This window comes from Trypanosoma brucei, chromosome 3, assembly GCF_000002445.2.
Source record: "Trypanosoma brucei brucei TREU927 chromosome 3, complete sequence".
Classification (NCBI taxonomy): domain Eukaryota; phylum Euglenozoa; class Kinetoplastea; order Trypanosomatida; family Trypanosomatidae; genus Trypanosoma; species Trypanosoma brucei.
Window position 1 is genome coordinate 1,053,522 of NC_007276.1, and position 12,818 is coordinate 1,066,339.

At 50.2% G+C, this 12,818-nt stretch overlaps 7 protein-coding genes across 7 annotated transcripts, besides 2 other annotated features; all 7 read left to right on the plus strand.

The window, feature by feature from the left end:
- Positions 1-12,818: part of a sequence feature (sequence corresponds to BAC RPCI93-28C22) that runs on past both edges of the window.
- On the plus strand, positions 62-496 carry Tb927.3.3780 (tryparedoxin; the record flags this gene model as incomplete). The annotated part of the gene is made up of 1 exon (XM_838877.1): positions 62-496. The coding sequence occupies one exon, from the start codon at positions 62-64 to the stop codon at positions 494-496; it is 435 nt and encodes a 144-aa protein (XP_843970.1).
- Positions 1,141-2,001, plus strand: Tb927.3.3790 (hypothetical protein, conserved; the record flags this gene model as incomplete). The annotated part of the gene is made up of 1 exon (XM_838878.1): positions 1,141-2,001. One exon carries the CDS (start codon positions 1,141-1,143, stop codon positions 1,999-2,001), a length of 861 nt encoding a protein of 286 aa, XP_843971.1.
- Positions 2,425-2,454: a sequence feature (AT_rich).
- Tb927.3.3800 (hypothetical protein, conserved) lies at positions 2,479-5,553 on the plus strand (the record flags this gene model as incomplete). The annotated part of the gene is made up of 1 exon (XM_838879.1): positions 2,479-5,553. One exon carries the CDS (start codon positions 2,479-2,481, stop codon positions 5,551-5,553), a length of 3,075 nt encoding a protein of 1,024 aa, XP_843972.1.
- On the plus strand, positions 5,974-7,050 carry Tb927.3.3810 (hypothetical protein, conserved; the record flags this gene model as incomplete). Its single annotated transcript, XM_838880.1, has 1 exon — positions 5,974-7,050. The coding sequence occupies one exon, from the start codon at positions 5,974-5,976 to the stop codon at positions 7,048-7,050; it is 1,077 nt and encodes a 358-aa protein (XP_843973.1).
- Positions 7,846-9,066, plus strand: Tb927.3.3820 (hypothetical protein, conserved; the record flags this gene model as incomplete). Its single annotated transcript, XM_838881.1, has 1 exon — positions 7,846-9,066. The coding sequence occupies one exon, from the start codon at positions 7,846-7,848 to the stop codon at positions 9,064-9,066; it is 1,221 nt and encodes a 406-aa protein (XP_843974.1).
- Tb927.3.3830 (hypothetical protein, conserved) lies at positions 10,123-11,259 on the plus strand (the record flags this gene model as incomplete). The annotated part of the gene is made up of 1 exon (XM_838882.1): positions 10,123-11,259. The coding sequence occupies one exon, from the start codon at positions 10,123-10,125 to the stop codon at positions 11,257-11,259; it is 1,137 nt and encodes a 378-aa protein (XP_843975.1).
- Positions 11,661-12,713, plus strand: Tb927.3.3840 (hypothetical protein, conserved; the record flags this gene model as incomplete). Its single annotated transcript, XM_838883.1, has 1 exon — positions 11,661-12,713. One exon carries the CDS (start codon positions 11,661-11,663, stop codon positions 12,711-12,713), a length of 1,053 nt encoding a protein of 350 aa, XP_843976.1.

The following is a 12,818-nucleotide window of genomic DNA, read 5'->3' on the forward strand; positions in this document are numbered from 1 at the left end:
GACAAGCGCACTGCTAAACCGAAAGAACAAACAAGACATTCAACTCATATTGTAATTGACGATGTCTGGCCTCGCTAAGTATCTTCCTGGCGCAACCAACCTGCTGTCCAAGTCGGGTGAAGTTTCACTGGGATCCCTCGTTGGGAAAACTGTGTTTCTTTACTTTTCTGCCTCCTGGTGCCCCCCATGCCGGGGTTTTACACCGGTCCTCGCCGAGTTCTACGAGAAGCATCATGTGGCGAAAAACTTCGAAGTCGTGCTGATTTCCTGGGATGAAAACGAGAGCGACTTCCATGATTACTACGGCAAGATGCCATGGCTCGCTCTCCCATTTGACCAACGCTCGACAGTTTCGGAATTGGGCAAGACATTTGGCGTGGAATCCATTCCGACTCTTATCACAATCAATGCTGATACCGGTGCCATCATTGGCACTCAGGCCCGTACCCGTGTCATTGAGGATCCCGATGGTGCCAACTTTCCGTGGCCCAACTGAGATGCCATGCTGTCTGTGAAGGAAGTGATAAGTATTGATGAAGTACGGTATGGTGTGGGGCATCTGGTGTGGAAGCACTAGTTATTCGGGAGCAAGAAAATAAGTAAGTGAAAAGTACAGAGCGAACAGGAGGGAGGGAATGAAAGTGAAAATGCTACGGAACTGAGCAGTAAGCGAAAATGGAAAATATGCTTTTGTGCCAGGGGAACATTTGTCATGCGGTCCTGCGTGTGTTTTTGTCGGATATCTCGTCATCCATCTTGCGGAGTTTTGTTTATTGCTCTTTGTTTCGGGGTTGGATTCCTGTTGTGCAGGGGTCCTGTTCCTCACACTTTTGTCATTACATATGTTCTGACCGGCACGCGCCATAATCTTCTGTGGCGTGGTTTGAATCGGTGTGGGGATATGAGCAGGAGCGGTAAGATATTGAGATATGACGAAATATTGCCTTTACAAATGCTTTCCCACCAGTTTCTTGGTATAGCTGTGTGATTACATATCCTTTGCGTGTGGGATTGAATTTCACTACGGTCAGTGGAAGCACACGCGTAACTGTTTATTCGCCATCTCTTTCCCTTCCTTCTTCACGTGACGAAGTTGATTGATACAAGCAATAACAGGATTCAGAGAGCAGTTTTGTAACCATGAGTGCAACAGAGGCGGTTGTTGAGCCGAAGGCTCCCGATGTATGCACAGAAGCGAATGAGAGACCCCCCACGGAGAGTGGTGTGGCTGCTCCTGTGAAGCGCCTGTTCGACCTTCTTCAGGAAGACTCCAAGGAGCGTGTGGTTCGGTTGCTGACGGCCTTTCGTGAACTCACATTGCTGGAGCAGGAGTCACTGGCGCAGGAGATGGGCGTAACACTCCCAAAGGAGGAGAAATGGCGGGCACCGTGTCCTCTGATTGCACGGCAGCCGTCTGGTCCGTCGCTGGAAGTGCGGCGCCGGGATCCCAGTTATGTGGCATTGTGTCCGTCTGTATCTTCCGCCCTCCGTGAGTTAGGATCGAAAGAGGCTGCCCGTCGCCTCCCGGATGCGGACTTGCGGAAGTTGGTGGAGGGGGCTCTGGGAGAGGACGGCGTGTACTTGACGGTTCCCGAGTCTGATGGAGAAGGGTGTGCTGCTGCTTCCGAGCGGGTGGGAGTGGTGGATGACGGCAAGCCACCGCTGCTGGTGCGCAGCCGCTGTTATCAGGCGCTGCGGCTTGCACGCGATGAAGAGATCGAGACGGACGCTCAATACACAAGGCCAAGGGTGCTGAATGTCACTGGCATTCCATTGGAAGAAAGTGACGTGTGGGAATGGTTTAACTTGCTGGACGTAGCGCGGAACGGTACTGTGGGTGTGGATGCTTTCCTGACGAGTGTCCGTGAGCTTGATCGCGGGTTTGGAACAAGCAGCAAGGTACAGGAAGCGTTCGAGGATGAATCACGTTCCCTCTCGGTCGATGGGCAGCTCTCTTTTGATAAGTTCGCGTATTTGGTGACACGGTTCTCTAGGTACTAAGTGATGCTTGTCCGCATGTGAAATGGGAACGGTTGTCCGCAGAATGGATGGGACGGGCTGACAGTTTCCATATCTTCATGCCTTCTGTTAGTCTCACGCCCTGCTCAGCGCGCAATGTAAACTGCCGTTTTCTTTATTGTTTCCGAGTTGTCCGGAAGTAGTGAAGGCAACACGATGTATGTACGATATGGAAAGCGTGGGTAGAGTTTTTTATTTTTACACGTGTAGGAAGTGACACAGTATGGTGAGAGTTTCCAGCCGTGACATTACCGCCCTTTTTTTGGTGATGTATGCAAAATTGCAAGGATGTGTTTTGCGATTTTTGAAGTGTTGCCGTTGATTTTATGTTAGTTCTTTTGCATGTTGTTGTTGTGTTTTTTTTATTTTAATTTCCTCTTCCTTTTTTGTTGTTGAATCTAATTGTAAAATATATATATATATATATGAATTTTTGTGGAGATCCAAGTGTGTCTCTGTATGGATTGCAAGTTGCAACATGTTCTTGCCCCGTATGTTGTGGCTAGGAGGGCCGTGAAGCGATACGGCTGCTGTCGGGGTGCATCAAATAGTATTAATGTGGACTGTTCAGCGTCAACCTGCCGGGGTCGTTTTGAAGAAGATTTTTGTGGTATTGAGTCCGTGGCAGATGCAGGACCAGCAGGCTTTGGCCACAACGACCAGCACACGGAGAGGGGTTTGGACGTTGAGTACTTTCCAGCTTCTCGTTTGAGCGGTAGATACGTTCTGGTTTATTTGACTTCACCGTCTGGGTCTTCGTTTACCAACCATGGGCCTGATTGTGTGATGCGGACAACAGAAAGCTTATGCTCGCCTTTGCTGACGGCTTCTCCTCGCGTTGGAACGCCTGTGCCGAGTGCCAGTTCATCAACTGGGAGGGGATCTAGTGCGTCTCTTCCCATTCTGACTCAGGAGAAGACTGGTACTTCACCTTCCGCGCCGCTATGCCCTGTGGCGTCCTTGCTCTCGCGTTTCTGCATATATTTTGGCTGTCAAACAGAAAGCAGGGATGCTGAGCGTATGTCCCGTTTTGTTGTGTTGGAGGTGCGGCAGGGGATAAGTGTGGAGCCGAGGTGGGAATCTTTGCACAACATGGAAACTAGAAACAGGGCGTCGGCGTCTTTTGGGGATGCTGGCGCTATATCCTTCTCAAGGGCTGTTTCGCCGAAGGGAGTCGATGGAGCCGCATTTACTGAAGACTTCAAGGTCAATGATGCGCTTACAGATCTTTCCACTGCGGACCAAAAATTTGGTGGTTGGTTTTATCTTGAAAACTCAGCGGCATATAGGTGTGTCATTCAGAAATACAATGTTTCTTCTTGGCCGGCGATTTTACTTTTTGATCCGGCGGGGGAGCTTTTAACGGCACGGGCGTATGACCATATAGAGCGTGAAATCTCTACCCTTAGCACGAGCGACGACCCAAACATATTAGCGGTAGTAGATTCGAGGGCAGAGCAACACATGCAAGAAGTGGTGGGGATAGGTCCTTATGCAGGTTTTCGGTCTGGATTTCCCTGGATGACACCAGATGCGGGGCGTGATGAGGACAGGGGATCGAATGCGGTTGATGACGAGGTAGAGGGGGCACCACTTTTGTCTCTTGTCAGGTGGTTGTTGCGGCACGCACGACGCGTCGGGGAGAGTTGTGAAGTGGGTGCAACTTACCCGCCGGAAGACTCGTGTAATGTGCCCGAGCAACGTTGTCTTGACTCGTGCATGGATGGAGCCACGCACCTTGCACTGTACTTTGGTGCCGTCTGGCACCCAGCGACCAAACGTTTCTTACCCAAGCTAAAGCGTTTATGGTCAGCCGCCTGCGAAGGTGGTGATGACTGCTGTGTACTTGACGATGACGCTGGCCGAAACAGTTCTGACGGTGAGGGGGCTGCCGCTTGGGAAGGGGGAAAAAGGGCGTTGAGTGCGTTTGTCGCCGACACTGGGAGCCTCTATGAGCCTCTGGGCATCGAATCGTGGAGAAGGGGAATGACAAATGACGTCTGTGCTAGTGTCAGCACAGCGGATAGCGATGCGCCATACATACCATCCCGATGTTCGGCTGTGGAAACGCCAATGGGTTCACCCAAAGAGCACCCGCCATCCTTTCAGAGCCCTACACCGACAGTCGAAGGCCCGCTGGTTTCACCTAGGGTGTTTCGTAGTGAGTTAGCAGAGGAGAAACAACCCGAGGGATCTCATCACTTCCAAGTAGTGTTTGTCAGTTGCGATATGGACGTGTCCCAGTTGAAGTCTTCGCTCACTTCCATGCCGAGTTCGTGGCTATTCGTCTCGTCCGTCCTGGCACCTCAAGCACAGGGTGTGATCAGGGCCTGCTTGGAGTTTTTCGATGTCCGCGTGTTTCCACGCCTCGTGGTGCTGGACACGTCGCATCGAGTCGGCTTGCAGCATGATGACGGTGGGTTGTCCAAGGTGTGGTCGCGATATCCAATAGCTTTGAAGGTTGTACGCTCGCACGGGGAGAGATCTGTTCTGAATGGAAGTGGTTTGAGAGAGTTGCTTTCCGGAGATGATCTTAACGACAACGTGGTTCCACAGAGAGAGGCGAGCACGGGGGAGTGTGGCATCGATGGCTCCGCCAGGCTGCTTGCCCATGGCATCATCACTAACGAGTTGTTGCACCAAGGCTATTTGCATTCTATGATGAGGTCTGTCCTTGGGCAAGGAGGATCTCTTTTTGTGCTTTGCTGCATCGGAAGTATTTGCCCCGATCTCCACCAGGAGTGTGTGGCTTCTTTGCGTGAAGCGTGCACGTCTTGGGCTCAGGAAACGGGACGGTTCTCTGAAGGGGTGCCGAGGCATACGCTAGGTTCGTTAACACTAGGAAAACCGTCGCAAATGACAGTAATGGAGGCATCAACGGTGTGTGCAGGGGATTTAACAGGGCCAGCTACTCTTGCTACTGTTTCCCCACTCTCGTGTTTTATAAGGGCCGATTTGACGATTAGCAATAGTGGGAGGTCGAGCGGGGAGGTGGCCTCACCTCCTCTGGAGCGTGTCACGACGAGTGTGGATGACAACCGCTCATCGGCCGTTTATTTTGTGGATGCCATCAGTCTTGTGCGGGGACATGAAGGCAACAGTGGAGAAGGGGCAGGGGAGGGAATCACCCGAAGTGGGCGTCGAAGCGAACTTTGCACAGAGGGGGGTTTGTCGCAGGAAGATAAGTCACTGCTTCAAGAATATGTAATCTCAGAAGTTTTGGAAGCCAATGAGCATTTCGTACCACCATTTGAAGGCGAGCCTTTTCTAGTCTACTTGCAGTGGCCTGAGCGGCGTGTGGATGTACTTCGACGCATCGATGACTCTGAGCCACCCTTGAATACGGGTGGTCCTTCGGCGCGGTCCCCATCTGTCACTGCTTCTGCTAACACCTTGATCCCGGCTTCAGGGACTCCATCGCCCGGCGCAGTGGAGGTCGGAGCTCCCGCCGAGGTTCCCCGCAGGTCGCCGCTATGCTCATCCGCACTGGTGAAATCGTTCATTGTGCGGTGTAACATGAAGCGAACTTGTTAATATTCGACATGTATCCGTTAGCTGTGAGCAATTCTCACCCCGCTAATTCTTATGTTTTGCTGCGGAGGGCATCCGCACTATGATTACTTCTCTCTTCTTCCGAACACTTTACATGTATGAGAACAAAACTCCTAAGGTTTCTTTGCCTCCCTTTCTTTCTTTTTGTGTTTCCTCCTTTTCCCAACTGTGGCTTTTGCTCACATATCGCGGAGTGCATTTGACGGTTGCCTTCCAACTCACAGGTAAGTGCGGTGAAGGGGAGGCGGGGAGCGCAAGCAAAGACAGGTGTGAGCTCAGCACCCAAACGGCCCTGTGGGTAAAAGACGCTACAGGCAGCCGTAACAAAAAACGTTGAAGTCTGCGCGCATTTAGAGCTTCCAAGTTATTTTTGTTATCATTTAGTTTAGTGGCACTCTGTGTATGTCTTCTGGTGTCCCTGTTTCATCGCAGTGGCCACCTGTCAGAGGTGGGCTGATCATCTTGCGGGCTGCCTTCTCTGGTGCACGTCAAAGTCTTGATGTCGTGAAGTTTCTGAGCTACGTGGGGTCGAGTGCCGAGGTGAGTCGTAATCTTCGGTCTTGCACACTTGTCAACTTTCTTTTCTTTTTCGGCATTTGGATTTCTTCTATCGTATTTTCTCCCTTGTGGAGCCTTGCCGTGACTTTGATGCGGGGGCGCTCGACATTGGCTGGTGACCCGGATGCGATCACAAATTCGGCGTCGTTGAGTAACGTCAATCGTGTTGCGGGAGGAGCCACAGGGGTCGTGACTATATTGTGGACGTGTGTATTTTATTTTGTGTGGGTTTTCCCTATGTACGGAATTACACTTCTCTTTGGTATACGTTGGTACAACGCGCTGTACGCAGCTGCGAATAGTGAGAAGCGAAGGCGTGCCCTTCTGATGGCGGCCGCCAGAAGCCCCGGCAGGCCGGTGGTGCCCGTTAGGGGAGCTGCGGCCGGTGCCGGTCCCAAGCCAACCGCATCCTCCCTCTCATTTAGTGATGTCGTCGTATCCCTCACTGAAACTTTGTTTAAGGTTGTTGCTACCAGCTTGTGCACTGTTGTAATGACGGTGGTAGGGACCATTCTCCCCGTGCCCCTGGGCGCATGTGTAGACGTGGCGATGAGAAGTTGGTTGCACGCTTTCTATGTGTTTGACTACCGCGTTTCTTCACAGTACGTGACCGATAGGGTTACACAGCGACGCAACTACGTGGGGCTTTCATCTGCTATTGAGTTTTTTGAGGCAAATTGGGCGTACTTTCTCGGGTTTGGAGCGTCGCGCTGCCTCGTTACCGGTGTATTGGATTTGACGGGCATAGTAACATCGTGGTTTGCCAAAGAAGCCGCTGTGTCAGTGCTATTTGGGGCCCATGTTGTACTTTCTGTTGAAGCAAAACTTCCCCCGCGCGCGCCATTCAGTATTCCCATGTTCACTCCTTTTTTTATACTCTGTGACAAGATTATAAGGGCGGTTGTGCATGTGGCGCAATGATGGCCCTTGAACATGGGAGACATCTTCGGACTAATGTGTATGGATGGACGAGTGGAAAATATTAGCAATACGTGCATCTACAAATGCAAGCAGACGCCTAACACTGGTTGCATATTTCTACATGTGTGTATGTGAACTGTTCAAAAGTCCCCGTGTCTGCCTGCATTTTTATATACGCGTATTGCTAATATTTCTTGAGTGCGATTATTTTTCCCCTCTTTTTTTCACTTTTTCTTTTTTTTACCTCTTGCTGCCCACCATGCAAATGGGATGAGCGATTCACTTTACTTCTTTCCTCCCCTTTTGTCGAGGTGTGTGATTTCCTCCTGATGAGGGAAGAAGGCATTTTTTATGACACCGTTTGTTACATATCAACTGTTGGAGATTCAATATGTGTGTGTGTATCTGGGTGGCAGAAGGGAAATTGGGGTGTCGCACGGTTTGCCGTGCATTGTTCCCCCGCCATTTTTTGCTCTTGTGCTATATCACTATTATCGTGTTACCCCTTTCTTCATCCTTACCGTTTTTGGCCCCCCTCTCGTTTGTTTTCCCTCTTGTGTTGTGGAAAAAATAAAAATAAACATGTTAATCTGAGTGGCACGACAAGAAACCGGTGAAAATTTGGCAACCCACGTGCGTGTGCGTGTGGGCTTGAGAGTTTGTTGACAAGCACAAAAGGGGAAAAGGAGCGCTGAGGAACTTAGTTAAGGAACAGAACGCTAACATTAGGAGCGGGAGCAGGTTGTGACCGCCGTAACTTACATCTAAAATTACGTACACACCCATATACATATAATGTACCAAAGCAGAACAATGGTATCTTTTTTGATGGCTGCAACTCTTTTTGCGTTGTATTTGTTTCCATTTGGGGCCCGAGGAGACGACCCGAGGCGGAACGATAAATTAGTGGAGGCCCTGAGAGCAGAGTTTACGTCATCTGGCCTCGCTGCACCACCCGAGCCACCGTCCGATTTGGGTGTGCATGCGACTTGCGTAAAGTTTGGACTCGCGTGCTCCGACGCGTATGTGGACTTTCTTAAGGATGAAGTCGCAAAACTGCATGGCACTGCCGGTGGGATTCCTCCTTCACAGGCAGAGAAGCCGAAGCGAGTGCCACCAACCAGTGCAGGTAAGGAACGACGAACTCCGAAGTCCCCAGTGGAGGATAACGATCCCACGCGTGACGTAAAACTGGAGAAGCTACAGCGTTTGCGAAATGTGTATCGTGATAAATTGCTGGAGCTACATTCGTCAGAAAAGAGGTGGGAATGTTTCTTCACAAGGATTAGCAGTGTATTGAGTTCTTTATTACTCTCTCATGTTTCCTCGTTCGTGTTGTGGTTCTGGACTGCCTTTGCGCCTCATGTTCCCGTTGCCATGCTTCTCATGGCGGTACTTACGTGGGTATTTTTCGGCACTCACATCCCCAACGAGCACATTTGCTGCCTTCGTGCTGCGAGACCTGCATTCGCAATGGATCAACTCCTTGCCCGCAGTGCCCCTCCGAAATCGGTTGCGAGCCTCGTGATTGAGCGGGAGCGGTGCTCTGGTTATGATGATTTCGGTGAATTTAACGACTCCGCTACCGGTGCTTCAGCAGAGGGGGAGGTGCAAGGGCACGAGGTGGAACGCCGCGATGAATATTGGGATCTTGTGCGGTTTTCCCTGATTGAAGCGTATGACATGTACCACGCGGAGGTGATAGTCTTGAAGTTGAGATTGGTGCTGAGTCTGTTGGCATTGCTAATGCTCATTTGGAGCGTTATTTCTCTGCCGCTGCAAACTGTTGATCTGCAGAATGGTGGATTTGTAAAGACTCTGGTGTCCAGTGTTTTGCCGGAGTGGGTGCCCGCTGTGGCGGGGCTTCACTTTGCGTGGTCATGCGTTGGTGGATTGGTTGCTTTCGCCTGCTGGGAGGTGTTTGCCGCTGGCGAGATGCTTTGCCGTTTGAATGCGCGTTCCGCCACCATGTGCGACAGCATCCTTAAGGAATGGAGTTGGAAACTTGATGGATAATAAGGGGGAGGGACACCACAATGACGTGACAGTGGTTGAAGGCATCTTCAATTGACGTGGGGGAAGTTGTCAAGTCTTCGCTGCCCCGAATGTAGGAGTTGGTAGAGATCGGTATTGTCGCGTTTGTGGGCTGGCGTGAATATTTGAACCTGGGATGTGCCGATTTGTTCGGGGGTTAAATGGCAGCGCACAGAAGTGTTTTTTATTTTACACCGCATGTATGAAAGGAGAAGCGAAAACAAACCAGCAAACAGCTTATGGGGAACTAATAGTAGAGTGTCTCCGCTCCCCCCCTTTTCTTCGTCCATTCTTGTTTTTTTTTTGTTTGCATGCAGCGGGTAGCTGATGATCATACGCGAGTGCGTGGAGGGGTATAGGGGATACCGGGAAACATTATCGAAAACTGTAGAATTCCCTTTTATGTAAGAATACAGAATGAGCATTTCCTTTTCCTCTTTTACCGACTTTGTCTTCAATCTTCATTTTTCCCTTCTTCCGTTGTTCACTTGTGGTTAACACACTTGACTTTTGAAACTTCGTTATCTGTCGGCTACCTTTACTCATTATGAAACCTCAGAACAGTTCAACGGGAGGTGTAATGAACAACTTTTTACCCACGCGGGCCTTTCCCCCCTCTATTGGCGTGTGAGTTTGCCTCTCTGTAGATGCATGCATATATATCTATATACATGTACGCACACATGTGTGTGTGTATCGCCCCCTTTTTATTTTGTTCCGGTTATTATGTTCCGTGCTGCGCGCCCCTCGGGTTCATAATATTTTCACTTTTTCGTACGTGCGTTCCCCATCTCTTTTCCCTTTGGGTGGTGCTCAAGCGCCTTTTTTTTTAATTCTAAAAGAAAAATAAACGACCTTTTATTTGAAGTGAGAAGGAGGAGACTGTTATTTAAACGCTATTCTTTGGAGGCAAGCGGAAGTCATAGAAAGGAAACAATAACAAGGGCCCCCGTGTGAAGGGCAGGAATCATAGAAAGTGGCAGAGGTGCTGAAAAGAAACTTACTTACGATCATAACCGCTGATTGTAGTAAAAGGAGATGGGCATTATTAAACATGTGGCAGTTATATTGGACGTGTCTGAAGCGAGCTTGGAGCAACATGTCTTGGAGAGGGTGCGGCAGTTGGACGAAGACACTGTTGTTCGTCGCCTCTCCGAAGAAAAGGCGGGAAAATTGCCTGATTTTATAAAGCTTTCGGAGGACATTATAGAAAAGAACGATCTCCGGAAGAGCGGGGAAGGTAGTGTTGAGTCCATACAGCGCTTCGTATGTTTCGTTACAGACAATAAGACGAGACAAAACGGCATGGTTGCATATGCAATGCACTGCCTGCAGATTCCAGTTCTGTCACTTACGAAAGGCCAGAAGGCGAAAGGTAATGATGATGCTGAGCACTGGGTGTCCACTATATTATACAAGGATCTTGACGGGTCGCACACTGACCCCCTCGCTGCCGTCAACGAGTTCTTCACGTTTCCTGATAAAGTGGGAGAACTTCTTGCGGTTGAGGGGAGGGACAGCCAATTAACCCTACAATATTGCCGTGAACTGCGTAGTTACCTTCAGCGTGCGTGGAGTGCAGAGGTGAAGCTCGTGGGGCCCAATGGTTGTGACATGTCTGAGGAAGGTTTGGACGGGACAAAGTGTGGAGAGACGGATAATGTGGAGGAACAGGTGGAAGTGGAGTCTGGAATCCATGCCCCACTGGTTAAGGAGCTTTTGGGCAACAGCCAGCTTGAGAGCACCCATCAAAATGACCATCTTTTGCACGGGGCCATGTATGCACTCAACCGCCATGAAAATCTTCCAATTATTCGATACCGTCTGCAGCGAGGGGTGAATATCATTCTGTGCCGCCCGATGTCCTCTTCCCTTGAGAAGCTGTTTAATAAGTTTTCCAGGATGCGAGGGGGAGCAGAGGATGTGCGGCGGTCATTTATTGACGCCGTGAAATCGCTTCTGCAGTTTGAGGGTCGATGGCTTGACATGCCGAGGCGGAGAGTGGTGTTGATACGAGAGGGCGTGGCTCACAGTTGGAGCGCTTGGCTTGGCAATGAGGTGATCCACCCGTTGGTTGATTGGATACCAGTTGACGTCAAAGCTGGTAATATCGCTGACCATTGCGCCTCCCTAGAGGCGAGTGTAAAGAAGGCGGTGCGACGGCTTTCCCGTTAACAGGAATATACTAAGATTATGGCAAATAATTTCCCCCTCTTCTCATTTGATGTGTTGTCTTGTTGCTGGTTGCGTCTCTCACAGTCATTTAAGGCAAAGTTCGCGTCCGGCGGGAGGGATGCAACAGGAGGAAAGTAGTTTTCTGTTGTATACCCCACTGTGTGTGTCTTTTCTGTCTTTTATTTTTTCAAGCAAAAGAAAAAATGCTATTTTCTTTCCTTCCTTGTTTTACTTCGATTCTGTTGTATTACTGTTCCAAGCCCTTTACTTATAGTAAACGGGAGGGTAGAGGGCAAGGGGAGTGTCAAAAGGACTGCGGTTCGGAGGAAGGGTGAAGAAAAGGAAGAAAGGAACTCTTTTGTTTCGTATAGTGTGTGTGTGTCTTTCTGTTTCTGAGGATTATGGCCAAAATTAATGCAACTTATGGTTCCGGCTACTACCTCGCGCCTGACGTGGACTACCGCAGGCTTGAGGAACAACAGAGATTAGAGCGCAAGCGGAAAAAGGTGAAGGGCGAAGCGGTTTCTCCGTCCGAGAGAGACGCCATACGCCAAACGTTTGCAATGCCATTCAACGTTATTTGTCTTCACTGTAACTGTCGGATTGCACGGGGCGCACACGGTTATGTGAACCGTAGGGCGACAGATGAAACATACATGGGGATCCGCATATGGGAGCTGGAAATCCGCTGCATGTTCTGTAAGGGTCACATTTATCTCAAGACAGATTACGAAACCGCCAAACTGACAGGTGGGTATCATTGCAGTCGCAACTGCAGACGCGGCGAGGGCGACTTCTACGGGACAAACCAAATAAATGAGGAGGTGAAGGCCCAACGGGCAGCTGAAAAAGCGGATGAGGGAACAGTAGATGCACTGGAGCGTGAGAATGAGGTGATGCTTCAGCTACAGGAAAGAGAGCGTTTGGTGGAGGAGCTCGTGGAGGCCAGAGCTGGCACGGAGGAGGCTCAGACGCGTGATGAGCTCCTGCAGGTGATCCGAGCCAGGAAGCAGCAAGGAGCTTTGATGGTGGGGGACGGGATTGAAGGTGAGTTTCAGCCGGAAGCAAAGCGCTCAGCTGAGGAAGAAGAAGAGATGTACCAGCGCTTCGAAGCACAGCTGCGACTTTGGGGTGGTGAAGGCACTTCGTCTTGGCGGGAGCAACATGATCAACAACAGCGGAGCGGGGCAAAGAAGGGTGGTGGAGGTGAGGAGGAGGAAGTGACAGCAGCCCTCATAGCGAGGTATGCAGGTGCTGAAGGGAAATATGGAAACGTTTTCGTCGACGATTCGGAGGATAGCAACGACGATGATCGCGAAGGGAAGTCCGTTCCACTGCCCAGTGCTACCACGACGCCTTTAACGACGTCCCCATCTACATCAGCAAATGAGAAAAGCAACTTAGTTTCAGTCTTGCGGAAAGGGAGTGCATTGGCTTCCTTGCTTGACGATTGAGATACCTACTGCACCTCTTTTAGTTGTTGCGACGCACGCCATTGCCGTTATTTTAGGCATGATGGCATTGTTATTGTCGTTATAGTTCAACAGGAGAAACCTCTT